At 40.0% G+C, this 26280-nt stretch overlaps 2 protein-coding genes across 2 annotated transcripts; both read right to left on the bottom strand.

Moving 5' to 3' along the window:
* Window positions 1-1757: 1757 nt before the first annotated feature.
* Prss1 (serine protease 1) lies at window positions 1758-4961 on the bottom strand. The gene is made up of 5 exons (NM_012635.1): window positions 4910-4961; window positions 3859-4018; window positions 2765-3018; window positions 2236-2372; window positions 1758-1958 (listed from the first exon to the last, which is right to left on the bottom strand). The coding sequence occupies exons 1-5, from the start codon at window positions 4947-4949 to the stop codon at window positions 1809-1811; spliced, it is 741 nt and encodes a 246-aa protein (NP_036767.1). The 5' UTR covers window positions 4950-4961; the 3' UTR covers window positions 1758-1808.
* A 16582-nt stretch (window positions 4962-21543) lies between these two features.
* On the bottom strand, window positions 21544-25212 carry Prss2l1 (protease, serine, 2 like 1). Its single transcript, XM_003749732.6, has 5 exons — window positions 25173-25212; window positions 24381-24540; window positions 22441-22694; window positions 21947-22083; window positions 21544-21693 (listed from the first exon to the last, which is right to left on the bottom strand). Exons 1-5 carry the CDS (start codon window positions 25210-25212, stop codon window positions 21544-21546), a joined length of 741 nt encoding a protein of 246 aa, XP_003749780.1.
* Between the last annotated feature and the right edge of the window lie 1068 nt (window positions 25213-26280).

Here is a 26280-nt window from a genome sequence, read left to right as displayed (position 1 = left end):
ATGGTCCTTTTTGTTTCTACTTGACTGATTTCAGCTCTGAGTTTGATTATTTCCTGTCTTCTACTCCTCCTGGGTGTATTTGCTTCTTTTTGTTCTAGAGCTTTTCGGTGTGCTGTCAAGCTGGTGACATATGCTCTTTCCTGTTTCTTTCTGCAGGCACTCAGAGCTACGAATTTTCCTCTTAGCACAGCTTTCATTGTGTCCCATAAGTTTGGGTATGTTGTACCTTCATTTTCATTAAATTCTAAGAAGTCTTTAATTTCTTTCTTTATTTCTTCCTTGACCAGGTTATCGTTGAGTAGAGCATTGTTCAACTCCAAGTATATCTGGGCGTTCTTCCCTTATTGTTATTGAAGACCAGCTTTAGGCCGTGGTGGTCTGATAGCACGCATGGGATTATTTCTTTCTTTCTGTACCTGTTGAGGGGCCATGTATTTCATGATAAGCATCATAGATTCTGTCTTGAACATGGTGGAAAAGCAGGAAAAGTATAAATCATAAAGGATATAACGAGCAAGCATTCTCTAAGAGTAGACTTCATGAAAGGCAGTGTCTAGGGAATACTTCCAGGAAGTGCATGGAGGCAGGGATGGGTGTTTGTCAGTGGGAATCGTCTGGAGATATATCAAAGATAAAGGTACATGGCATATTTCTTATCTGAGATCATGCAGTAGATAGAGAAGGGATGCCATTTGTGAGCATGCACATATCTAAGCAATCCTGATAATAGGCGGGTCTACCAGTTGCTATGTGTGGGATGTGGGGAGTCGATAACCTCAGAATCTTTGCTTTCTAGTTGTGGATCTGCTGTAACCACTACAGAAGGGAAAAATGAAGTAAATGTGAAAATGTCTATGAAATTCTCAAGGTGGTACATGCATATTGGTATTAATGTGTGAGATAAATAGAAGGCAATTGCTTAGAGATGTGAGAGTTGTGGACCACAAATCTCTTACTCCTTGAGAAACATAAGTCAGAATTTGAGGATGACCAGTGAGACCTTCTCTAAGTAACCCAACTGTTAGGACAAAGTATGACTGCAGTGGCGTAAATATTTCTATGTAGAGAGCCAGTCATAGATACAGTCTAAGAATTCTGCAGTCTGAAGCAAGAAAATTACAAGTTCAAGGCCTGCTTGAATTACAGAGCAAGACTTTGCATCAATGCTGCCAAAATGAATATGAGGGAAGGAACTCAAAAGCCAAGGTGGTTAATCATAGCTAAGCCTTATATTGGGTATAAAGACTTTTTGATGGAGTCAAAGAAACAAGAACTCTTGTCAACCACAAGGTATTCCTAAATTCACAACTGCAAGTCCCATTGAACTTCTAAGGAAGAAAAACTTTGGTACACTATTCAGACACAACATTTCTTGAAAAAGTAAAATGAAGCAAACTCCTCATTATGGTTCTGCAGAAATTAATTATTATTCATATCATCATCATTATTATTATTTTGATTTTTGAGACAGGATTTCTCTGTGTATCCCTGACTGTCCTAGAACTCTGTAGACCAGGCTGACCCCAAACTCAGAAATCAGCTTGCCTCTGCCTCCTGAGTGATGGAATTAAAGGCGTGCACCTTTATCATGCAACCTGCAATCATTTTTGTGTTTCCAATGTTGCTGCTAATTATTTCATGAATTCTATTTTGCAATCTAGGATACTTTTCAGTGGCAAATCTCTGCTGCCCTCAAAAGTTAAGAGCATGCCTCCCAGAGCTAAGGACAAGAGAGATGAAGATGACAAACACACAGTGAGGGCAAATGAACTTTATTGACACACTGATTGAAGAGAGACTGAAGATATTTAGTTTGCAGCAATGGTGTCCTGAATCCAGCCCACAAAGTTGCAGACCTTGGTGTACACACCAGGGTTGTCTGGCAGGGCACAACCATAGCCCCAGGAGACAATACCCTGGAGCTGTCCATTGCAGACCACCGGGCCACCAGAGTCACCCTGAATTAGAGAAATACAGTGTTCAAGGAAGGGACATGTAGAAAAAGAATCACATTTACTCTGACCTTAAGACCTCATTCTATTTACTCTAGAATAGTTCCACTTTTTCCTGCATTGAAACGCATTGACTAGTCTCACTAATGGGATGAAATGACATCCAATGTAGATCTCAGAGCCACCTGATCCCGCTGCCTGAAGCTTCTAGTTTCACAATAATGGAAGCTCAAATGCCACTCCCAGGATAACAGAGATTTCATATGCAAAGAGAGACACTCACCTGGCAGGAATCTTTGCCTCCCTCCAGGAAGCCAACACAAATCATGCTGCTGGTGATTTCCCCAGGGTAGGCGGCTTCACAGTCAGCCTGAGACAGCACTGGGGCATCCACGCATTGGAGCAGGTCTGGGTTGTTCACTGAGAGGAAAGATAATGATCAAAGAAAGGAGAAATTGCATCAGAGCACTTGGAGGAACAATAGTTTATCCTAGAATGTCATGGGTAACCACCACAGAGGTCACTAAGAAAATAAACTCCAATAAAGAATTGTAGCTTTCTAAATCTATACAACGAACCTTGTTGATTCTGTTTTCATTGTCAATCCTGATACACAGTGTATATTTACTCTCTATAGATTATAGAGAATGAAGTTCTTGAATTTTCTTCCTTTAGTACCAACTACAGTTTTTTATAGTTGGTACTTTAAACCTATCTGCAAGGTAAAAACCAGTACTTTTAATACTAAATAAATGCCTGATTTTGGAAAACATGGGGAGGAAGGAATGTAGTAGGTGAAAGGTCCTACTCACCACCATTGCTGAGGGTGTTGCCCCAGCCAGAGATGAGGCACTGAGTGCCTGCAGGTGCACAGGCGCTGGGCAGAGCTACAGGGGCCACTCGGGCATTGAGTTTCACAGGGGAAGAGAGCTTGATCAGCATGATGTCATTGTTCAGGGTCCACGAACTATAGTTGGGGTGCTTGATGATCTTGGCAGCATTGATAAATTGCTCATCGCCCTCAAGGACATTGATGTTGTGCTCTCCCAGTCTCACTTGGATGCGGCTGTTAGAAAGAAAAGACATGCTAGAGAGTTTCGTCCAAGACACCCCAAGGTTCCCAAGCTTCTTGCTCAGGAGTGGCTCTGGAGGTCTAGAGTAGATCTTGAGGCAATATGAAAGGAGAAGCTGTTCAGTGGTAGATAATGTCTTGTTAAGCAACCTTCCCCTTTTTTTATTCAGAGGTTGGTGATATAGAAAGAGTACAGTTTCGGAATGCTTTTCAATCTGCCATACCACAGTCCCTCAGACATTCAGAGATGTTGACCCAAGTTGACATTTGATGCTCATCTCATTTTCTGAGTCTTTGTTAATTACAGAGTAATATCTCTTGCTTTACTAAAGACTATTATTATGTGGGACCTAAGCCTGTTTAGCCCAAAGTGTTATGATTTGGAACCTTGAGAGAAGGTTACATTCTTTTCCCAACTCTAGGAGTCCTGAGTCGGTATCCCTGTCGCCCGTGCTATATACTTGGGACTGAAAATGAATAGCAGAGACTGTACTGAGTTTTACAAATATTTAGCAGTATTTTTGAAAAGTTAGAGTTCATTTTTCTTTTTAGCTAGTGGTGGTTGTACAAAGTTCTTGTCTGACTTTCTCACATGTATGTATAATAACAAAATGAATATTCCTTGGTTTAATTACCCACATTCCTTGCTATTTTATGAGTTTGCTTGAGGAAATGAGAGGCTTTCTGTTCTGTACCAAATTTTCCTCAGTGCTGCTAGCAACTTCTTCCTCCTGGCTTTCCCTATTCATCTTACAACTTCAAGTTGTTGCCCAAGTGTTGTGTTATAAATATGTCCCAGGATGTGGCCTCTTTGTTTAGGGGTCCATCACTTACGATTTGTAGCAGTGAGCTGCAGACACCACCCACTGGTCATTGATGAGGGAACCTCCACAGAAGTGGTAGCCAGAGTTCAGGGACACCTGGTAGGGGACAGAATGTTCCGGGCAGGTGTATCCTCCAACGATCTTGTCATCATCTTCCAAAGGGAAAGCAACTTGATTGGAGATAGGAAAGGAAAATGAGCAAATTCATCTGGGTATTGGAGGCTCTATAGCAGCTAAGACCCTTAGGATTTCTTACTGAGCACAATGAATATAGGAAAGCTGGAATCACTCTATTGCCAATAGGCAACATCAATTATAGGGCTTCCCAGTATCAGGTTCTTTAGGACAAATAGGTAGTTCCCACAGGGCCCAGATCTCTTTTGAGCTGACAAAACACTTAATGGGATCGCATTAGAAGTTAGTTTTCCCCATTTCCTGCTTTATTTTTTATACCTATTACTTATTTGTCCCACCTGAATGTTGGCTTTTTACCTAGGCCAGTATCCCACAGAAGATATTTGCCTAGGTCAATGTCCCACAGAAATCAATTCTTTAGAATGAGTCAAGAATAGAAAGGAATACCCAAGACAAGGGAAGGGCACAGCCACTCACCAATATTATCAGTATTTCTTAACTTTGATTGGTAAGATGAAGTTCATTTAGGGATGGATCTATTAAATAGGCAAGACCTAAGACACACAGGATCAAAATTCTAATGGTTGAATATTTAGCAAAAATAAGCTTTCTGTGTCTTCAAGCTTACTTTCCTTAAGAACATCTGAGATGGAAGTGTCACGGAGTTGCAGGAGCCAAGCAGTGGGCATGCTGGCTCATTTTATGGAACCTCTTTCTGAGCTCTACCTTTCAACATTCCCTGCTGTTGGTACCAGTTATAATGAAGACTGGTGTGAAAATCAAAGAATGAGAGGCCAGGAAAGTAGGTAGAAGATTTGAGAGGCTGGTGAGATTATCAGAACATAGGTAAGAGAGACAGCATTGTGATAATTCATACAATTCATTCAGTGGAATGGACAGAGCTTGGGGAAAAGAGTAAAACTCACCAGCAGCTCCCACAAGGGCTAGGATCAGAAGTGCACTCATGGTGGCAGAAGGTAATGAGCACAGAAAGAGAGCCTTCCTTTATAGCTCCCTAGATGGAGCAGAGGGCATCCTGGGTAGAGGTGGAGGGGTCATTTTTTTCCCTGCACAAACATAACCACACGTTTCTCTTTCCCAGAGTCTTGCATCAGCTTTGCTCTGTTTGGTGCCCTTGTCACTTGGAGACCTACAGGTGACAAGGGAACTTTTTTCTCAGGCCACATAAGAAGAGCAATTGATTCTTGGAAGAATGGTGGAATGGAGCAAAGAGGGGAAGAAAGACAAGCCCTTGTTTCTACAGTGGGATTTCTTAGTCTTAGGAGATAAGAGGAAGAACAAAGATTCCTAGAAATCCTGACTTCATGAATGTCAATTTAAGAGTTGTTGAGGAAGGTCTGGTTCTAGTAACTAGTGGGGTTGTTGTTGCCCTCCTGGTAGAAAATCAGCCTTGCCTAAGCCCCTTACCTGTGAACCTATTTTGCTGAATAGGAAGAAGATATTAAAGGGCTCTGAGGTCTGCAATTAGAACAGTAATGATGCAAAACCAGGAGATACAGATTACCTTATAAGTTGTGGCTTTCAGTTGGCTCTTTTCTAACAAGGCTTATGGACTGAAGGTGTCTTGAAGAGGATAGATGAAATTTAAATAGGTACTTCCTTGATATGTTACAGGAGTGGAATGCTCACACCAAAACTATGCTCTATTTTTCTGTTGCCTTTTGCTCTTGTCAACTGTCATTTTTAAGAGTCATCAGGCTCCAGAAAACTACACTAAGTATTAATACACCATATTTTAGGAAGATGCATCCTGAGCTAAAAGTATATATGATGTTTTAGATATGAGAAAATGTTTGGACAATGTTTTATCTGGGTCCTAATCAGATAATTAGTTGTGTATAGATATGACAGGATTCTGTAATTGTCTATTTTGTATATAAAAAAGAGTACTATTCTAGGTTCATCCCTCAATTTATCTCAGTGAAAACTGGCCAGAGAAGTTTATTGATACATCAATTTGAATCTAGTTATATAGTCAGTTGTAGGAATCTTGTTGTCAATAATTTATCTTTTTTTCACTCCAAATCTAGGCTTAGGGAGTTTTAAATTAGAACTGAGATTATGTATTAGTTTTCTGCAAGGTATTGAACATTCTAGAGATGCTAAATAAAGGTGAAAAAACTGAGCACAAACTGTAATTGTGTTGGAGATGGTAAGATGACTAGAGGTTGGAGAACCTAGAAGGTACTACAGGAAAGGCCAACATGGGTCTCATAGGCTATGCTGTGGCCCCATTCCTGACATTGTTAGGGTAGATTTACAAAATGTCCATCTACTGAATGCTATCATTTTTGCATCTTGCATCCCATGTAAAGGCTGTTGAGGTTATATCTAAGTGGAATATCTGTCCTGCTGATAAATGTCTGACATTTTCAGAATACTCACATTTGTACTTTTCATAAATGTTTTAATGTGAGGTCTTCAGGAAAGATGATTCATTTTACCCAAGAAATTAATATAAAACTGGCATGCTACCCCCAAGTCTCCAAGAAAAGGTGAGAATTGTCAGAGTGTGAGATTTGCTGCAGGTGATTATCAAATAAGAAGGCCTCATGATTCAACTTACAAATCTTGTTTCCTCTTGGCATTCGTCTTTCAGGCATAACAGGATCACAGAATTTACATTTCACTTGTATCTTGTCTCCGTTCCTAATCTTGCCATATACTCTCTTCAAGTGAATGTCAGACACAGTTGCACATGCCTCTGTATTCACAGGTAGTCATAGAGTCTGAGAATTTTACTGTGTGTGGTCTGAAAGTTTTCTGCAATGTAGTTGAGCTGCTACTTGCTGGGGAGTATTTGCAGGGTTACTGCTTAGGAGGTAAGCCTTTTGCTTTTGTGTCTGCTCATTTCCATGTGCCCTGATAGGTAACCTATAGTGAGGAGATCATCAGGAATATCTAAGAAATGATTTCTGCTGAAGGGAGTTTTGGATTGTTCTTTGCCACTCTTTGTAAATGGAGCCATTTGAGGACATAAGCATTTTTGTACCTCAGACTTGAAGATCAACATACACTTAACATGTTACTACACAGCGGAGTCTTTCTAGAATGGAAGGCAGATGTTTTCAAATTGTACATCACTGTTTTTATTTCATATCCTCTCAAAATTCCTTGGCTAATTCTTTTTTTTATCCCCTCCCCTTGGCTAATTTTTTAGCTTCATTTCCCTGTACTACTCTTTAAGCCACTTGTGAAACTCCAGGCTTCCTTCTCTTCAGATCTCAACTCTCTTTCTCCATTATTTCTCTCCTCTCCAGCACAAACACACTTAACTAAGGAAGCTTGTTTCCTTAATATGCTGTCCTAGATTCACTAACTTTGGATAGTAATGAGTGCTTTGAGTTATGAAAACCAGACAGACACATGAACAGACATATGCACACACACACATACACATGCATACACACACACTCTCTCACACACACACACACACACACACACACACACACACACACACACACACACACACAATTTCTAAAGTTTGAGACAGAGCCTTAGGGTCTTAGGTTGGTTGTTGGTGATCAGCTAATTGGAGTAGATAATCCCTGTTTCTGTACTCTCTTTCATTACTTGTATTTGTAAATAACACACAAACTTCATGCCCAGTGAAGTGCCATTTGCATGATGTATTTATTCTCGGGTTTCTTTCACTGTATTAAAGTGAATAGAGAAATCTCTCAACAATTACAAATTTAAAGTGTTAACAATAGATTGAAGTTCCCATATAAGACAATATTACAACTTTTTCCTGTGGTACATATGCACAAGAATATTCAGAGAATAAAAGGTGAGTCTGTGTGAAAATGTCAAAGTCCTATCTCTGAGAGTATACAGCTTGACTCAATCTTGAGAATGGATTTGTTACTTGAGAGTGGGCCATTTTAAGAATTTGAATACAAGGAAAAATATCATAGGTCAGCAAGCCTGGGACACTTTGCTGTATTGTCACCATAAAAGGTGGCTATGAGAGTCATTCATAGAGGAGACAGGGTCTGATAACTATTGGTGAGCAGCTTAAGCAGTAGGCAACTGGGGCTCTGGAAAGCCATTCAGTTTGAGAACTTTCATCATGGCAAATACCCAATCTTTGGACTATATATTATTGGGAATCACTGAGAATTCTGAAATTACAGGTAGCCACCTACTTCTATTGCTTCATCTCTTCCACATAAGACCGAGAGTTCTGAGGTCAGAATTTGTAAATTACCCAGTTCTCCAGGCTTCTTTATTCCATAGGATGATTCATTGCTGGAAAGGCTCTGAGGACATTGAAAATGGATGGAAGAGTGCCCAGCTCGTCCTGTTCTACACCTCTAGCATAGATATGAATGCTGTACTTATCTTCTCTACTCTCTAATACATTCATCACATACCCTTTCTCCTCTTCCTTTTTCATTTAGGGTTAACTGTTTGGGATTGGATAATCTATCAGCAACTGGTCTCTGGGGAAGAATGATTCTCTTTTTCTCACTAGCTATTAATTTGCCTGTAGATTTTCATCTAGGTGTGGGATTAAGTGTATTCTTTTTTCTTCTTCTTAGAGACGTTTGCAGGATTTGGAATTACAGGATTTCCTGGCATCTTCTCAATAATCTTCCAGCATTGGTACATTATAGGATTGCAGAGGCCTTGACAGAGAGGCTGAGACTCATGGGAAGTGGGCATAGAGTGTTGAGACAGGTCCTTAGTTATTCTGTCTATTTATTACATTTCATATCTAGTTAATTTTGATTTTGTTCATTTCAATGGCTCATTTTCTCCTCTCTGAGCAGTGGTAGGGATTGAACTGCCAAGAGAAAGCTCTTCATTAAGAAGATACTGGCAAACCACGAGAACAAATATCCAAAATACTACCATATGGACAAGAAACATGAATAGGCAAGTGAACACGAAATGCCAGAAGTCCACCATTCTTCAGCAGACGAGAGTTTGCAAATATGGTAATGTAATGTAATATTGGGCAAAGAATTTAGAAGTCTAGTTTAAAAAAATCAGTTGTTTTAAGGAGAGTTAACATAGATCATCAAATGAAACAAAGATAATTGAAGACTTGTTCAAAAAATTCAATGAAGACATAAGTGATTATGAAAAGAAGAATAAATCACAGAAGGGATAAACAATAAACCAAACAAAAATGTAATGAAAAGTATTTTTCATAGAGGATAGATAACATGAAAAAAGACACCAAATATTGAAGACATTGTTAAGAAGTTAAAGCCAGATTTATTCTCTGCAGTGCCTTCCCATCATTCCTCACATTCAGAAGGCAGTTACTCTATTCGTTATTACCCCTGAAAAGCTGATAAAAGTTCAATGCTCATTCCAATGTTTGAGTGTGTACATCTGCATCTGCATTGGTCAGGCTCTGGCAGAGCCTTTCAGAGGACAGTTATATGGGGCTCCTGTCCTTAAGCACTTCTTGGCAACAGCAATAGTGACTGGGTTTGGTGTCAGTAGATGGGATGGATCCCTAGGTGGGGCAGTCTCTGGATGGCCTTTCCTTCAGTTTCTGCTCCACTTTTTGTCCCTGCACTTCCTTTTGACAGAGCACTAATATTTTAGGGGTGAGTGGGTGATCCTATCCCTCAACTGGGAGCTGTGCCCATCTACTGGATATGGTCTTCACAGGTTCTCTTTCCCCTTTGTTGGATATTTTGGCTAAAGTCCTCCCTATTGGGTCCTGGGAACCTCTTGGGTCCCTGGCATCTGGTCACTACTTTCTAGTCACTACTCCCAGGCCCCCCTTCCCCACTGTTACACACCTACTTTTAAATTCTTGACCCTCTGTACTTCTTCCCCATCTCCTCCCATATCTGAACTTGCTCCCCTTTTCCCCTTCCCCTATTTTCTCCATCACAGATCCCTCTCTCTCTCTAACTTCACAGAGATTATTCTTTTCCCCCTAGTAGTACTGTAGTACCCCCACTTTGGTGTGATCTTCACCTGAGTGTGGGGACCCCAATGGGGAATTTAGGGCAAGGACTTTAGGAGCTGAAGGGGTTTGAAACCTCATAGGAAGAACAACAACATCAAATAACCAAACCTCCTAAGTACTCCTAGGGACTAAACCACCAACCAATGAATACACAGGGGGTACCCATGGCTCTAGCTGAATATGTAACATAGGACTGCCTTATCTTGCATCACTGGGAGGGGAACCTCTTGGTCCTATGGAAACTTGATGACCCAAGAGAGGTAACCACTCGGCCACTGAAGCAGGAGTGGATGGGCAGGTGGGAGAGCACCCTTATAGAGGCAGAGGGAAGGAGGAGGGGAATTGAGGGGTTGTGGAAGGGAAACTTGGAAGGTGGGTAACATTGGAAATGTAAATAAATAAAATAACCAATAAAAAATGTTAAATGCTTCTAATGAAATATCATTAACCATCCCTTTGAATTTACCTTATCTTTTGACTTATTAAAAGTTTAAATTATTGCACAAAGCTATGGGTTTTATTATAACATTTTAATATATGCATTTCTGTCTACTTACTATATATGGTCTTTATTACTCTCTTTGGCCTTTTCATCACCCACCTTTTCCATCACTCAAGAGTCATGATTCTTTTTTCATATCTATGTTTATCATATGAGGGACACATGGATCATTGTCTGAGTTCTGTTGGTTCCTTATTCTTTGGTTTATAGAAATCCTTAATGTATGTGTTTCTTAGAAAGATTTTATTCCACATGAATTTTAGCATATATCTAGTATATACTAGGCAGTGATTTACTTTCAGGGCTTAAAATATATCACTCAGTGCATCCTTCTTCATACAGGATTCAACTCAGAGGTCTGATGTGATTCTGCTGGGTTTATATTTATGAATTTGCTTCCTTTAGTAGAAGTTTTAATATTGTTTTCTGGTCGTGTAGGTTTGGCATCTTAACTCTCAGGTGTCTTAGAGACATTCATTTCTGGTTGTGCTTATTCGGGATTCTTGAATGTTCATGTCTTTTTCTGGATTTGATAAATTTTCTTCTATAATTTTATTGAACTGATTTTTTTGTACTGAGATTTTTGTCTTCCCTTCTTCCTCCAGACCACTGATTTTCTAGAGTGGACTCTTGATCATAATTCCAGACTTCTTGGAAAACATGACCTTGCTTATTTTCTTTTTTATTGGCTGAAAGTGTATTTCCTTAGCCCTGTCTTCCACTCTCACTATTAGCGATGAACCCAAGACATTTAACATCTCTTTTCCTAAAGACTTTATTTTTATATTTCTTTATTCTATAAATATATGATAAATTTGTTATGGAAATATATTGTTGGAATATTATTAGAATAGTCTAGGAATTTTAAGTTCTAAGAAAATAGTATTACAGAAAAGTAAGTAAAACTTTGCTCTCATAACATTTATTTGTGCATTGTATGGTTTCACAGATATATGTGGAACAGAGAAGAAAAATGGAGAATAGATAACTATACCAATATGTGTCTATCATGTTATTAAAAAATAAAGTGTTAAAAGGTCACAAAGTGGCCAAAGATATTTGATCTTAGAAGTTATATTTCAGGACAGGAAGTATGAGAAGGTGGGACAAGGATAACTTTTGTTATTCCCTGCTGAATCTATAACACCAAACTTTTCTTTCCTTCATCCTCCCTATCCCCATAATTTAATTAATGTAAATAAATTAAATACATAATTGAATTAAATTAAATTAAATTAAGCATTAGCAGGCAAATACTGAAGCAATATATATGATCTAGCCATGTTGCAATTGAGTAATTCTTTTTCTTCCATTAATAATATGAATGTTTTATGGCAAATATACATTTTATATGAGTAAAATATGAAAACAAAAATGACCCTATTCAAGAGTATTACAAAGAAGGCAAAACACAAGTCAGGTAAAGGAATCAGACAGCAGGAAAATGTCAGGCATAATAGTAAGAAACATTTAGGCACATACTACAATATTGGTTGTAGCTACCAGATACAGTGTAATCTATTTAGTATGGATACTCTTGCCTTGGTTTTAAAAATAATGCTTCTATTAACTCTGAAAATTTCATATATGCCTGCAACCCACTTTTGTAATGACACTCTCCTAGTTTAAAAGAGAAGCTTTTTTCACTTCAGTACAATAAAGTTTCAACAATATGAAATGAACAAGGACAACAAAAGTGGAGAGAGAAACACCGTGAGGCTTCAACCAATATAAAGAATTACAAGCAACTAAGGAATGCTGAGCGCAAGACAGATAGCCTTCCCACGGGAAGAACACATGAGTTTGTTATCCAGCACCTCAGTTTTCATAAAGCTTATTATTAAAGAAAGACATGGTGGCAGATATGTGTAATTCTAGTGTTCAGAAAGCTGAGAAGGAGGACCACACTGCAAGTGGGAGACCATCCTTGAATTCATATGAGACCCTGTCTCTAGAGATAACTACTATTATTCTCATTTAGTTGGTTAGAAAGCAGTATAGAGAGAATTGATAGAACTTGTTCAAGGTTACACTAGTGATAAAAAGCAGAGAGTCAAGTGTCTGCCCATAGATTTACAGTTGACGTGCTGCACTGCTTTATACCTTCTTGTGGTACAATTTTGCTATGCTGTGTCAACATCTTTTAGTTGTTGCTAAAGGAGAGTCTGGAAAGATGTCTAGATAGTGAGTACAAAGGCATCGGGGAAGCAATCTCCAGATTTATTGTCAGCTAAGTGAGATTTAACTGTGAGCCTTCTGCACGCTTGCCTTCAACATGTACACTGCAATAATAACCACTTTATAAGAAGGAGTGAACTAAGTGCGAAATGTCTATACAGCTCTCAGGATGGTGACTACATGTTGTATAATTAATGGGAGCAAATGTCTTCTGAGTGTGAAGAATAGAGATGGAGGAACTTCTTATCTTCCCTGTGTGACAATGAACAGGTCCTAGGTATTTTTGCTTTTGGTACAAAACAGCTCCTAGATTAGTCAAAGAAGGCAATGTTTTTGCCATCCAGGCCCGTGAATGAACGTTAGCATCTTCAAAACCCACTACAACCATAGTGAAGCATGTTTATACTATATATAGTATATACTTTCACTTCAGGATTGTCTTTCTGCAGGATATGAATCCCTGGAACTAAAAGAAGGAACAATCTAAAGAAGGCTTTTGGAATAGGGCACTTAATTATGCATTCTAGTTGGCCCATGTCTTTGTCTTGCTGACCCACCATGTGCTTTTTTACTAAGGAGAAGACATACCTGTCCAGAGACTTCTTCACTTTATAAAAAAATCTCAATTCATTAACACTCCTCCCCAAACCCCTATAAATCAAATTCTACTTCCAAGCAAACAGGGGTCTTTCCATATAAAGGGAGCCATCATTTGGCATTAAACCTTGCATCTCTGAAGGGAACCAGTGCAGAATATGTCATTGGTGATTTTCCCAGGTTAGGAGGCAACACAGTCAGGCTGAGACAGCAGGGGGCATACAGGCTCTACAGCATGCCTGGGTTTGTTTACTATGGAAAAAAATAAGACAGAATAAATCTAAGTCCAGGATAAAGTGTAGCAGTTAAATATTAAACTGTTGTCAAACACTGGTGTGATTTTCCAAGATTCTAAGTCTTACTAAGTACTAGTAACTATTAGATTCCAGAACAGACTCTGTTTATCTCCTTTCTAGAAGTAATAACAGCCATTATACATCTGTCCCTTCTATATTCTCTGGATCAGCTTACTGAGTATGTAGGAATATCTTGAACCCAATGCAAAAGGTTGCTTATACTGGGTAACTGAATTGTATCTGAAGGATAGTGGCGAAAGCCAGAGACAGGCTAGATTCTGGAATGTATACACAGAAATGGAAAACAGATGAAAGTTCCTATTCATCATTAAAGCTCAGGGTCTTTCCCAAGCCAGAGATGAAGCACAAGAAGTTGTCAGTAGTACTGGGTCATTCAGGCATTTAGGGTCACAGGGAAAGAGAGAATGACCACCATGCTATCATTTTTCCATCATTAGTCCTAATAAAGCAGTGTTGACTAATAGTGATAGGAGTAGTAACAAACTATACCATTGCCTTCAAGGATATTGATGTTAGGTTCTCCCAGTCTCATTTGGATGTGTCTCTTGGCAATAGGAGGCATGCTGAAGCTTTCTCTCTCTGGGTCAAGACACCACATGTTTCTCAAAGTCCTTGCTCATATGTAATTCTGACTAGTGTGAACGAGCCTGATGTAGTATCAAAGGCGGAGAGGAACTTGTGAATATGGTTTTGTTGGCCTCTTATCCCTTTCTCGTTCTGAGAAGATGGTTTACAAGGGCAGAGATAAAAGACTACAAGTATCCTCTTTATTCCACAATACCCAAACACCATCATATATCCAGGGCTGCGGACACCAAACAATTAGACTCTCTCTTCATGCTGGTTTTGCCAACTTCACACAGAGACCTTGGATTATATCTTCACTTTGTACAGGACTGTTTTTCTGTTGTGTTTAAACCAGTGTCACGTCTGGGTCTTCATCAGGATGACTCAGGGCTTTATAAGAGGTTCATATTCTTTCCCCCAACTCCAAAAGGATGAAATCATGATCTAGGATGCGAGTCTGTGAACTCTATAACAGCTCTTCTTATCTTTCTCAGTGGTGTTCCTGAAATCTATTAATTCCTTTTCCCTCTTCAGGAACCAGGTCACAGTTGCTTTGAATTATTTTGTTTGTTTCATCATTGATCACTATGGAAAGAAAACATGTCTTTGAAATTTTGTGTTTGCTTTTGGTATGAAAATCTTTCTAGTACATGTCAAATGTTCATCCAAAATTCATGCATATTAGCTGCCATCTAAAGCTTTGCTTTTACACGTCTTTCCCCTTTCACTTTTATGACTTCACCACTCATCCAATTTAATGTCATGTTCTAAAGATGCTTCAGGCCGTGGAACTACAGGTAAGAAACCAGTACTTACAACTAGCATCAGTGAGCTGTAGACAGGTCCACAGGTCACTGCTGGGGGTGACACCACAGAAGTAGTCAGTGTCCAGAAAACCTGGTAGCAGATAGAGTTCTAATGGCTGGTAAACCCTCTGATGATCTGTAGATCCGTCCACTACTCAAAAGCAACTTGCTGGTATTTTACTATTTGATTCCAAGTACAATGACTGACTGTGAGAAGGCTCATCATGTGATGCTCGAATCTCCTGTGATTTCTTTTTGTTTGTGCAGGAACTTTGTCTAAACTGAGGAAGGGCAAGTTATCTTCTAAGGTTGAATTTCCTTTCTTCATAAACCAGGAGCTGCTGTGGCCTTGCTCAACTTCATGTTCTATGGTCTGGGCAGATTTTTGCTTGTTTCCAAGATTGCCCAGTTTCTAACATCCCTATAACTAATATTCAAACTGAAGTGCATTGAAGATTGGCGTAACCAAAACAGAACTCTGAGCTCTACAGTGGGGAATCAGACTAAATGCTTTCAACACTATTTATTCTTGCATATCCTTATTGAAGGAAGCTGCCTAGTAGAAATTCTGTCATGAGGCACAAGGTCTCCAGATTTTCAAGACTTATTACATACGTCTCACAAGTGTTAAGATCTTCAGTAAGGATATATCTAATGAACTCATTTTTTCCCCAAGCAAATTTCCGAACCTGTAATGTTGCCCCCAAATTGCAAGAAGATTTGAAAATTGTTGACAATGGAAGACTGACTTGCTGCAGGTGATAGCTAAATGGCTTGTTGACAATTAAGGCAGAAGTCCCCATGGAATAATCTAGCCTTATCCATTATCATGTGCACTGATAGGATCTCCAAATCAGGACATTGCTTTGACAAAAATGATTTCTTTACTGTTCCTTTTGAAAGTGCCTTGAGGGTAGCACTAAGAACTGGAGGGCTTCTGTACCTCACACTTGAGGATCAGGTTGAATCTGACATGTTGCTACGGATTGGAGTCTTTTGTGTATCTGCAGTAGGAAAAACAGAAGGTTTTAGATTCTACCTCATGGTTTTCATGGTGTTACCTTTCTCTTCATCTCTCAGATCACCTTGTAATCAACTGGTCTATTGTTCTGGTATCTTTTATTAGTCTACAATCCAGCCTTGAAGTCTCAGGATTTGTTCACCTCTGATCTCATATCTTTCATTCCATTCTATTTCTTGCTCTTAATTTATTTCCCATGTCAACATGTGTTTTTTCGTAAGCCTTTTGAACTCCTTCATTATTTTACAACCAATTTTTCATTTTCTCCTCTTTCTTTATCACTGATATAATGTCTCTGAACTCACTATTTCGGTAGCTAACATCTTTGAAGCAGATATTCAGTCTGGGTTTTGCTGTTCTTGTACATATCTTATGATGTATTCATTATGCTTTGTACATGTATTAGGATGGAGATTTCTGTTATTAGATTTTGAGCTACTCATTATTATTAATGGATAGCCTTCTCTTAATAGGTATGTCCCTGGTACCCTTCAGATAACAAATCAGGAACAAAACCAAAAGCTACCACTATCAGAAATACTACTTTGTTCATTACATTATTTTCTCTGTAATACCCTGAGAAAAGCAACTTGAGAGAGAAAGGCTTTCTTCTGAGTCCCGGATTGAAGGTAATCCATTGTGGTCCTAAAGGTATGTTAATGGACTTTAAGGTGGCTAGACTGGTCACACTGATGAAAGGTCAGATGCAGACAACAATGCATGCTTCTACTCAACTTGCTGTCTATTTTTTATTCAGGACTTCCCACATTCGACTGGACAATATCTAACATGATCACAGTGGCTTAGTGACACACGGTAAATTCTTTTAAAATATCTCTAGATGAAAATAGTATTCCTAAGCTGGCTTCTGGATTATTTTTTCAGTTGACATTCATCATTCAACACCAGAGTTAGCATAAAAAGAACATAAACTGGCACATTAAAATGTCCTAAAGTCAATTGCTATTCCACTGTTGTCAAGGGAACTGAAAATGAAAACTAAAATTTTTTAAAGATACTAATTAGTTAATGCATTGTAAAAGTTTTAATAACATTAAGATGAAAGAATACATAGAAAAGGAAGCATGAAGACAACAGAAGCTTGAATTAAAGAGAAGATAATGAAGAAGGAAGGTAGGAAGGAAGGAAGGACAGTGAATAGCAAGGAAAAGTGTTTAAGATTGAAAAAATATCTGCTTGCCAAATAACAAAAGAAGTACAAAAAGAATTGTGTTGATAAAAGGAGTTAAGAAGAATAAAAAATTATAGTAGATTATAGAAAAAAATTGAAAAGCTCTTCCAAAAAAGAAAAAAACCCAAATTTTTAGATCATCTTCTTATGGTCTCTTGTATTGATGTTTGCCAGATAAAGGACTCATTGAATGATGTTAAAATCTTTTATTTATTAGTATTTGGGCAGGTGCTGATGCCAGACATACTAAGAGCCGGTTATTCTTTGATGTTGTACACACTCAAGGAATTTCCTTTCTCTGGACAGCAAGAACTGCTGCTGGCCTTATTCAACCTCATACTTTATGGTATGGGCAGGTTTTCTTTTGCTTCCAAGATGCTAGAACTCCTATAACTTAGCAACAATATGCCATTATTTCAAGTGTGTAGAAGATTACAGTCAGCAAACAGAACTTTGGGCTAGAATTCTAGGTAGTCAGAATCAGATAATCAACATTGTCTATCACAAGATACCCTTTATGAAATAATATGATGTAGAATTTGAATGCTCTGTTGGTGAGTTTTGGGTCTCCACAAGCTGATGAACTTCTATTCCAAGTAACTTATTTTGAGATACAGGATGCTTTTCGGATCTCCCAAGGGAGGAGATCTGACCTAAAATTGAAGTAACTTTCCCACGATCGAGATGCCAAAGAGATTTGGCAGAGATACAGGTAGCGAGAACAAATTTACTTTATTGACATAGTGATAGCATGGATTAGAAATTTTAGTTGGCAGCAATGGTGTCCTGAATCTAGTTGACATAGCTGCAGAGATTGGTGCACACACTACAATTGTCCTTCAGGGATCAGACATAGTTTCAGGGAACAATTTCCTTGAGCTTTCCATTGCAGACTAGAGAGCCACCAAAATCAACTCCAGAAAAGAGGAAGATTGTGTAAAGGATGGGCATGTATGAACAGGCCACATTCCACTGAACTTAACACCCCATTCTAACCAACCTGTGGCTCCAGTTGGTTTTTAAGATAGTTAAGATCCACAGGGCCCTCCTGAAGGCCTGTAAGTTCTTAGGAGTGTGTCCATGGACAGGACTGTGAGACTGCGGCTTCTTCTATCGCTTTCCTTCTAGGCTGTGAGGTGAGTGATTTCTGTTCCACCGCCATGTATTCCCTCAACATGCTGCTTCGTGTAAACTATATGCTGCAACCTCCATAACTGTGGGGGCAGAATAAGCCCCTACATTTTATTAAAAAAAATCCTATTCTTACTAAAGAATTGACATCCAGGGCATCCATTCTCTCTTCCCTATAGAACCTTTACACAAAACTTTCTACTTATTGCATCAGGGATTCAATCCTTACTCTCAGAGGTATAGAGAAAAAGTGAAAGCTGCCAGTCACCTGGCAGGAATATTGCTTCCCTTTAGGAAGCCAACACAGACCATGTTATCAGGTATCTTTCAAGGACGGGAGGCTTCACAGTTGGTCTGAGGCGGCACTGAGATATCTAGGAATTATACTCATTGACAGTGAAGAAAGGAAAAGAATGTAGACTATATCCAGACAACATCCCAGTGTTGAAACTACTGACAAGCAGGGAAGTATTTCCTAAGATATTAAGTTCCAACATTTTAACTCCAGAATATTCCTAGCTGACATCTTTGCTAAAAGAAAAGTGATGCATTCTGTATGATCCCAGACAGCATTCTGGTAATCACCTGATTTGTTTTGTAAATTTCTCTTTTTTTTCTGTTGCAGAACTATGTGCACTGTGCATTTGAAATATGTTGGTAGTCTGAAAGCCAGTGGATTGGCTTCAGAGATGAGCTGAGTTTTACAGAGAAGAGGAGGAGGAGGAGAAGGAGGAGGAGGAGAAGGAGAAGGAGGAGGAGGAGGAGGAGATAGACGTGACTCTACTCAGCACTGAAGCTGAGGATGTTGGTCAGTTATATATAAGGCACTGCTTTTTTGTCAGGTTGGTAGACTCCAGAAACTGAAATTAAATTAGAGCAAGTATTCATATACACACCAGGACAATGTCTTGAAAAGATTGGCTCTAAGTAAGTTTTTGGAGAGAATTTATCTCTTTTTTTGAAAATTTTGTTTTTCATGCAATATATTTTTGATCACTGTTTGCTATTATCCAATTACTCTGAGATGCTCTTCATTACCCTAATCAAACAAATTTCTGTCCTTTTTCTCCCACTCTTAAAAAATAAAACAGCAGAATTCCCAAACAACCCAGACTGTTGCCAAGATTTTATTTTACTCTCCACAAACCAATAACAAATCATTATTACTGAAGAAATCACCAACACAATTTATTGAACATGGAGAAGGTGAGCTGTTGCCTAAATAGAGGCTTTGTCTCTAAGGTCTACTCTCTTTGGCATAGGGAGACCATCGGCCTTTAAAGCTTACACTTGAGTCAAACTCTGTCTTTCCTTTCAACCCATTCCAGGGTGGGAAGCTCCTGGCTGTTCAGGATGAGGGGAAGAACAGGAGAGATGTCTAGATGACTATGAAAATGAATGGAAATCTTCAGCTGATGGGGGTGAGAAGGTCTTCGGTATCTTGAGGAAGAAACTGAGACCTGGGATAAAGGAAATACCCAAGAATCAATGGGGATGACCTTAGCTGTGACCCACTCCATTGAGGATAAGGAACCTCAAGAGGCTACCTTTCCTAAGCAGGCAGTAAGCCCAGTGGACCAATAGAGACACCAACTCACCCACAGAACTTCCAATCCAAAATTTATTCTGTCTGCAGGAAATTCATGCACAGGGGAGTTAGCAGAAACTGAAGAAATGGTCAACCAATAACTGGCCCAGCCTGAGACTGATTGCATGGGCAAGCACTATTGCTAACACTATTAGTGATACTCTGTTATGCTTGCAGGCAGGAACATGTTGTCATCTGAGAGGCTCCACAGTAGCTGTCAGACAGATACAGACACACACAGCAAAACAGTGGATGGACCTTGGGGACTCTTATGGAAGAATAGGAAGGTTTGTGGCCTCTGAAGGGGTAGGAACTACACTGGAAGACTAAAAGAGTCAAATAACCTGGGCCTTTGGGACTCTTAGAGTCTAAACCGTGAACTAAAGAACGTACCCTGGCTGGACCTAGGCATCCCTGCATATATGTAGTAGCTGTGTAGTTTGGTCTTCATCTGGGTCCTGAACAGCTGGGACCAGGGCTATTCCAAAAGCTCTTGCCTCTATGTGGGATATGTCATTCTAGCTGGGTCCCCTTGTCTGGTCTTAGTGGGAGAGGAAGTGCTTAGCCTTACAGAAATTTGAAGTGCCAGGGTGAGGCCATATGGGGTGGGGCACCTGCTCAGAGGAGAAGGAAAAGGGCATGGAGGAAGAATTGTCCAAGTAGGTGACTGAGGGGAGAATTGAGCTAGATGTAAAGTTAATAAGTAAAAATATAAAATTAAATTTAAAAAAGAAAAGGGCCTTTTTTACTTCACAATTATGCCCAATAATAATGTGGTATTTTGTCATGATCATAAAGTTAGAAAAGAAAATACTCTTTTTTCCAAACTGCCTATTTTCCAAAACTTCTACAATTCCAGTCTTGCCATACATTTCAAAGCAGTCTCTTAGATTATATTCTTCTGTATCTTTTTTAAATACAACCAATAAAATTTTTTATTGTCATTAAATGGGCACCAGACTTTACAGAATCCTCTCTAGAAACATGTTCTGTGGATGTCACTACATGTTTATCAACCTTGTATGGCCAAGCACACATTGCAGCATCTGCCTCTTCAATCGTAGGGTAGTTCACTAAACCAAAGCCACAGGAACATTATCTTTGTGGGATTTCTCACTACCACACAGTCTGTAAGGGGATCCCATCTCTCATAAAGTTCTCTTCGGCTATCATCTGTGGATTCAAACCTCAGAACATTAATAAACAGTGTCCTCAGCTGCTCTGCTTCTTTTGGATCATGATCCTCCATTTTGAGACTCAACTTGCCTCTTCCAACTGAAGTTCAATATTGTGCTATTTTATTTTATTTTTTAAAGATTTATTTATTTAATGTATATATACGAGGGCTCTACCTGCATGTTTATCTACGTGCCAGAAGAGGGCATTCAAATTTATTATAGATAGTTGTGAGCCATCAAGTGATTTATGGGAATTGAATTCAAGACTTGAGGAGCAGGCAGGGCTCTTAAATACTGAGCCTAGCCCACATATCATGCTTTAAAACTTGTCTTTGGAGTTTTGTCTTTTCACATGCTGTTGCTACACATAAATTATTTTGGGATACACAGTGTTTTTGAGAACGTTCAAGTGAAGAAAAGAAGGATCCCAAATATAAGTCAAAGTGGTAAATGATCAGGCAGTAAAAAGGCTGTGAAGAAAATATTGCTTTATTGCAGAGTGACTACAGAGGGATTGGGAATCTCTAGTTGGCAGCGATTGTGTCCTCAATCCAGTCCACATAGTTGCAGACCTTGGTGTACACACCAGGGTTATCTGGCAGGGCACAGCCATAGCCCCAGGAGACAATACCCTGGAGCTCTCCATTGCAGACTACAGGGCCACCAGAGTCACCCTAGGAAAAAACACAGTGTATTAGAAAGGGCATGTGAAATAGGGCTTCATATAGTAAACTCAATAACTTTCCCCCCACCTTTCTATTTCTTTTTCTCCACAGCCTGTTATCCTTACTACTATGTGGAAATCCAAAGGAGACTCTGTCATTGCACACAGAACAACAACAGGACAGTTTCTGTCTCCCATCACTAGGCTTTAAAGATCCACTCTCAGGAGAGCAGAGGTCTGTATAAGTGGACGGTGGCAATCACCTGGCAGGAATCCTTGCCTCCCTCTAGGAAGCCAGCACAGACCATGTTGTCAGTGATCTTTCCAGGGTAGGAGGCTTCACAGTCAGCCTGAGGCAGCAGTGGGGCATCCAGGCACTGGAGCAGGTCTGGTTCATTGACTGTGAGGAAAGGAAAGGAATGAAGACCTCTATATCTAGACAACAAACTGGTGTTGAATAGCTGGCAAGCATTGTTCCTAAGAGATGAACATCTGCTTAAAAGCTATGCATTTTTGATCCCAGAATATTCCCTGCTGATATCTTTCCTAAGAAAATAACACCATATTGTAAAATATTCCTGGCCAGCATTCTGGGGATCACTTAATTTGTTGTATAAATTTCTCTTGGATCTGATGCAGCGCAGGTGTGTACTATTCACCTGAAATGTTTTTACATTCTAGAAGACAGTAGGGTCAGATGTAGGTGATTACAGAGGAGAGAAAAAAAGAGATGTAGTAGGTGACAAGTCCTACTCACCACCAAAGCTAAGGGTGTTGCCCCAGCCAGAGATGAGGCACTGAGTGCCTGCAGGTGCACAGGAGCTGGGCAGAGCCACAGTGGCCACTCGAGCATTGAGTTTCACAGGGGAAGAGAGCTTGATCAGCATGATGTCATTGTTTAGGGTCTTCCTATCGAAGTTGGGATGCTTGATGATCTTGGCAGCATTGACAAACTGCTCATTGCCCTCAAGGACATTGATGTTGTGCTCTCCCAGTCTCACTTGGATGCGGCTGTTGGGAAATGGACACACGCCACAGTCTGTTACTCTATGATTCAAGACATCGCAAGTTTCTCAAGTTCCTTACTCTAATGTGCATATGAAGATTGAAAGATCTTGCTGCGGTACCATAGGAGAAGAATAGGGAAGGCAGATAGGGTTTCGTTTGTCACCCTTGCCTTTTCATTATCAGAGAGAGACCGTACACACAGGCTAACATGAAGTTCTGTTGGAATGTAGTAGAACAAGGGGACTGGCCTGTTCCCACCCCAGCAAGCATCAGAACTTGTCAGCTTTGGCCACATGGCTATGGCTTTAGAGTCCAAAATAGTGGCTGGTTATCTGGAGGTAAGAAATGAGTGGTGATTAAGAAGAGACCAATATTAGTGAGGTGAAATCGTTTGGGAAGTGTTTTCTGAGAGCATATAGAAGCTTTGTTCCAGAGATAGCCATGTTTGTACATTGTGCTGCAGCTGTACTTGAGACTGTGCAAGAGTCACACAGGTGATGCTCGGATTGAAGGCACAAAGGGGTCATAGAGAGCAGCTGAAGCTTGCCACTGTGAGAAGCCATGGAAGGACATTGGTGAAGGTGCAGTCTCAGTTACAGTTGATGGCCCAGGCCTGAAGGGGTTATGCGAAGGATTTAAGGCATGGTACCATGAAGATAGCCTCCGAGAGGCTATTGGTGAAGTCTAGTTACAGAGGAAGCATATTGGAGATGCCAGTACCATAGGATGATCACCAGGATTAGCAGGGGAAATGGAGTGAATCATCTTGAGTGAAGAGTACTACAGAGGACCGAGCTGGAGAAGTGATGCCAGTCCTTTGGGGGAGCCCGGGAGGTTATTTGCGTATCCCAGACATTGAAACAAGAAGCTATAACACTGGAGTTGCATGGGAGACCCCAAGATATTTGAGATGCGAGAGCTGTGGGGTATCTGCTGAGGAAAGCTGCTAACAAGGAGTGGAACCAGACCAGGAGAAAACAGTTTGTTGCAGTCAACATAGATGAAAAGGGAATTTGAGATCTAAAGACTGCTTTGACCTCAGACATGGAGATGCAGAGTCTGGACTTTGCCCAGCTGGTTTCCTGTCTTGCTTTGGGAATTACAGTTAAGTGACTGGATGAATCTCAGAAGAGACCTTGAACTTGAACTTTTAACATTGGTGCAATTGCTATAGACTGTGGGGAATTTGGAAGTTGGACTAAATGTATCTTACATTATGCTAGGTTTAGGTATGGCCCCCATAGACTCATATGTTTTAACAAACCTGAGGGGGCCAGGGAGTGGAGTGCGGTGGGTTGTATATGCTTGGCTCAGGGAGTGGCACAATTTGGATGTGTGGCCTTGTTAGAGTAGGTGTGACACTGTAGTTGTGAGCTTAAGACCCTCATCCTAGCTGCCTGGAACTAAGTACTGTGCTAGCGGCCTTCAAATGAAGATGAAGAGCTTTTTCTCACGACTGCCTGGATGCTACCATGTTCCCACCTTAATGATAGTTGACTGAACCTCTGAACCTGTAAGCAAGCCACAATTAAATGCTGTCCTTTATAAGACTTGCCTTGGTCATAGTGTCTGTTTACAGCAGTAAAACCCTAACTAAGATACCCTACAACTTCATCACTTGCCCATGCAAATGCTTGGTATAAAGATGTTTCACTCTGGGAGCACTGCTGTAAGGAAACCATTACTTACGATTTGTAGCAGTGAGCTGCAGACACCACCCATTGGTCATTGATCAGGGAGCCTCCACAGAAGTGGTAGCCAGAATTCAGGGATACCTGGTAGGGGACAGAATTCTCCTGACAGGTGTATCCTCCAACGATCTTGTCATCATCATCCACAGGGAAAGCAACTAGAGTGAAGATAGAAAGGAGAATCTAATTCATCAAACATTTGGAGGGTGGATTGCTCAGATTTTGGTGTTACTTTTCCTCCCCATCTTTTAAGTATTACTTTCTGTGCAGAATGACTAACAGAAAGCAGAGAAACAGCACCCCCATCAGGCAACACAGGAACTGATGTCTGTCAGTGGCAAGGAATGCCAGAAAGGTAACTAGATCCTAGTGGTCTCAGAACTCTTCAAGGTTCCAGAGAAAAATAGAAGAAATGACAGAAGAACACAATTAGTGGTAACCAATTACATGTTAGTTATCTAATCCATTGCTTGCTCCTCTGAAATTCCCCAAAACTATGCTGTCGAATACCTAGATGCCTTGCTGCTGAAGAATGTTTCTCCTGGTTCATTTTATGCATCTTCTGTTTGGCTTCCCCTTCAGCCTGTGTAATCAAGGCTTTGAATTGAACAAAGGATGTAATAGAGAGCGCTTTGATGGAGACAGACGTAAAGATTGAGAGATTTAAATGTGGAAAATGCTGGAGAAGGAAGATGGATATGAGAGTTAAGATAGCAGAGATAACAATGTATCAGTAATTCATGTTTTTATTTAGTTAGAAAAACAGGCCCAGAGAAGGTATGATACTCACCAGCAGTCCCCACAAGGGCAAGGATCAGGAGAGCACTCATGGTGGCAGAAGGTGATGAACAGTGAAGGAGGGCAGACTTTTATATCCTTGAGGAGGGAAAACTCTGCCTCTGTAGGAGGAGGGTGGATTTGCTTTGACATTTCCTGAGCAAACACACCTGTTTTTTCCCCTTCCTAGATTCTTACCTCACCTCTTTTTGGAGTCCTTGGCATTAGGAGACCTTCAGGTGTCAAGGAAAATTTTATTCTCAAGGAGGATGGAGGGAAACAGCTGATTCTTGAAAGGATGCTAGAACAAAGGAAACAGTGATGGTCTAGCCTTGGTCTACAGGCTCCTTCCCCCCCCCCCCGCTTCAATAGACATAATTCATGGTCGTTACAGAAGAATGACTCTATGGTATTCTTAGATATCCCTTGATGAATTTTCATTGCTTTTAGTAACTTTGAAGAAGACCTGGTTCTGGTGCGTAGTGGGGCTCTTGAACAACACTCCTGAAATTGTCATTTCTTCCTCAATTTGTTGCTCTGAACGTGGTTCATCTGCTTAACAATAAAATAAAAAACTCGATGGAGCAGCACTAGCACATCAATGATAAGAAAAGAGGTACAGAGTTACTAATCAGTGTGGGCTTTTAGCAAATCTGCTTTCCATCCTAGCTCATTCTTTCAGACACATGGGGTGGAAAATGTGCAAAGTTTGACTAGGAAATATCTTAATTTGTAATGAAGTAGGGAATTACATGAATGCACACATAAACCTCTGTATAAATTTTGAGATATATCTGACTCTCATGCTAATGTCCTTTCAAGGCCACCTTGAACCTAATAAGCAAATAATACTTTTCACATATACTATGATGATCCTGAAGGGTATCAGTGCTGCCCTGAATATATTAAAAGTGTCTACCCTGTATGTCCATGCCCATGTTGGAAGTCTATACTCATTTTGAAGAATACAGTTTGAGAAATGTTCAACCTGACATATCAATAAAAATGATGTATACTTAGAAATTGGAGAAGTATAAATGTTTACACTAAACATGTAACACTGTATTTCTGTGCTCAGTCAGCAGTGAATCTCCATGTATGGGATCTTGATTTTTTTTACT

Source organism: Rattus norvegicus, chromosome 4 (genome assembly GCF_036323735.1).
Source record: "Rattus norvegicus strain BN/NHsdMcwi chromosome 4, GRCr8, whole genome shotgun sequence".
NCBI classification, from domain to species: Eukaryota; Metazoa; Chordata; class Mammalia; order Rodentia; family Muridae; genus Rattus; species Rattus norvegicus.
Note: the sequence above shows the minus strand (reverse complement) of the source record. Positions and strands in the feature narration are given on the sequence as shown.

Excerpts from the sequence above, each read along its gene's own strand:
- Prss1 (NM_012635.1), bottom strand. The coding sequence starts at position 4,949 with ATGAGTGCACTTCTGATCCTAGCCCTTGTGGGAGCTGCTG. Across the intron at positions 4,019-4,909 it reads AGCCCTTGTGGGAGCTGCTG|TTGCTTTCCCTTTGGAAGAT; the intron begins GTGAGTTTTACT and ends TCTCCAATCAAG. Across the intron at positions 1,959-2,235 it reads GAGGCAAAGATTCCTGCCAG|GGTGACTCTGGTGGCCCGGT; the intron begins GTGAGTGTCTCT and ends TCTCTAATTCAG.
- Prss2l1 (XM_003749732.6), bottom strand. The coding sequence starts at position 25,212 with ATGAGTGCTCTCCTGATCCTTGCCCTTGTGGGGACTGCTG. Across the intron at positions 24,541-25,172 it reads TGCCCTTGTGGGGACTGCTG|TTGCTTTCCCTGTGGATGAT; the intron begins GTGAGTATCATA and ends TCTTCACTCTAG. Across the intron at positions 22,695-24,380 it reads GCAGCTCACTGCTACAAATC|CCGCATCCAAGTGAGACTGG; the intron begins GTAAGTAATGGT and ends ATTTCCCAACAG.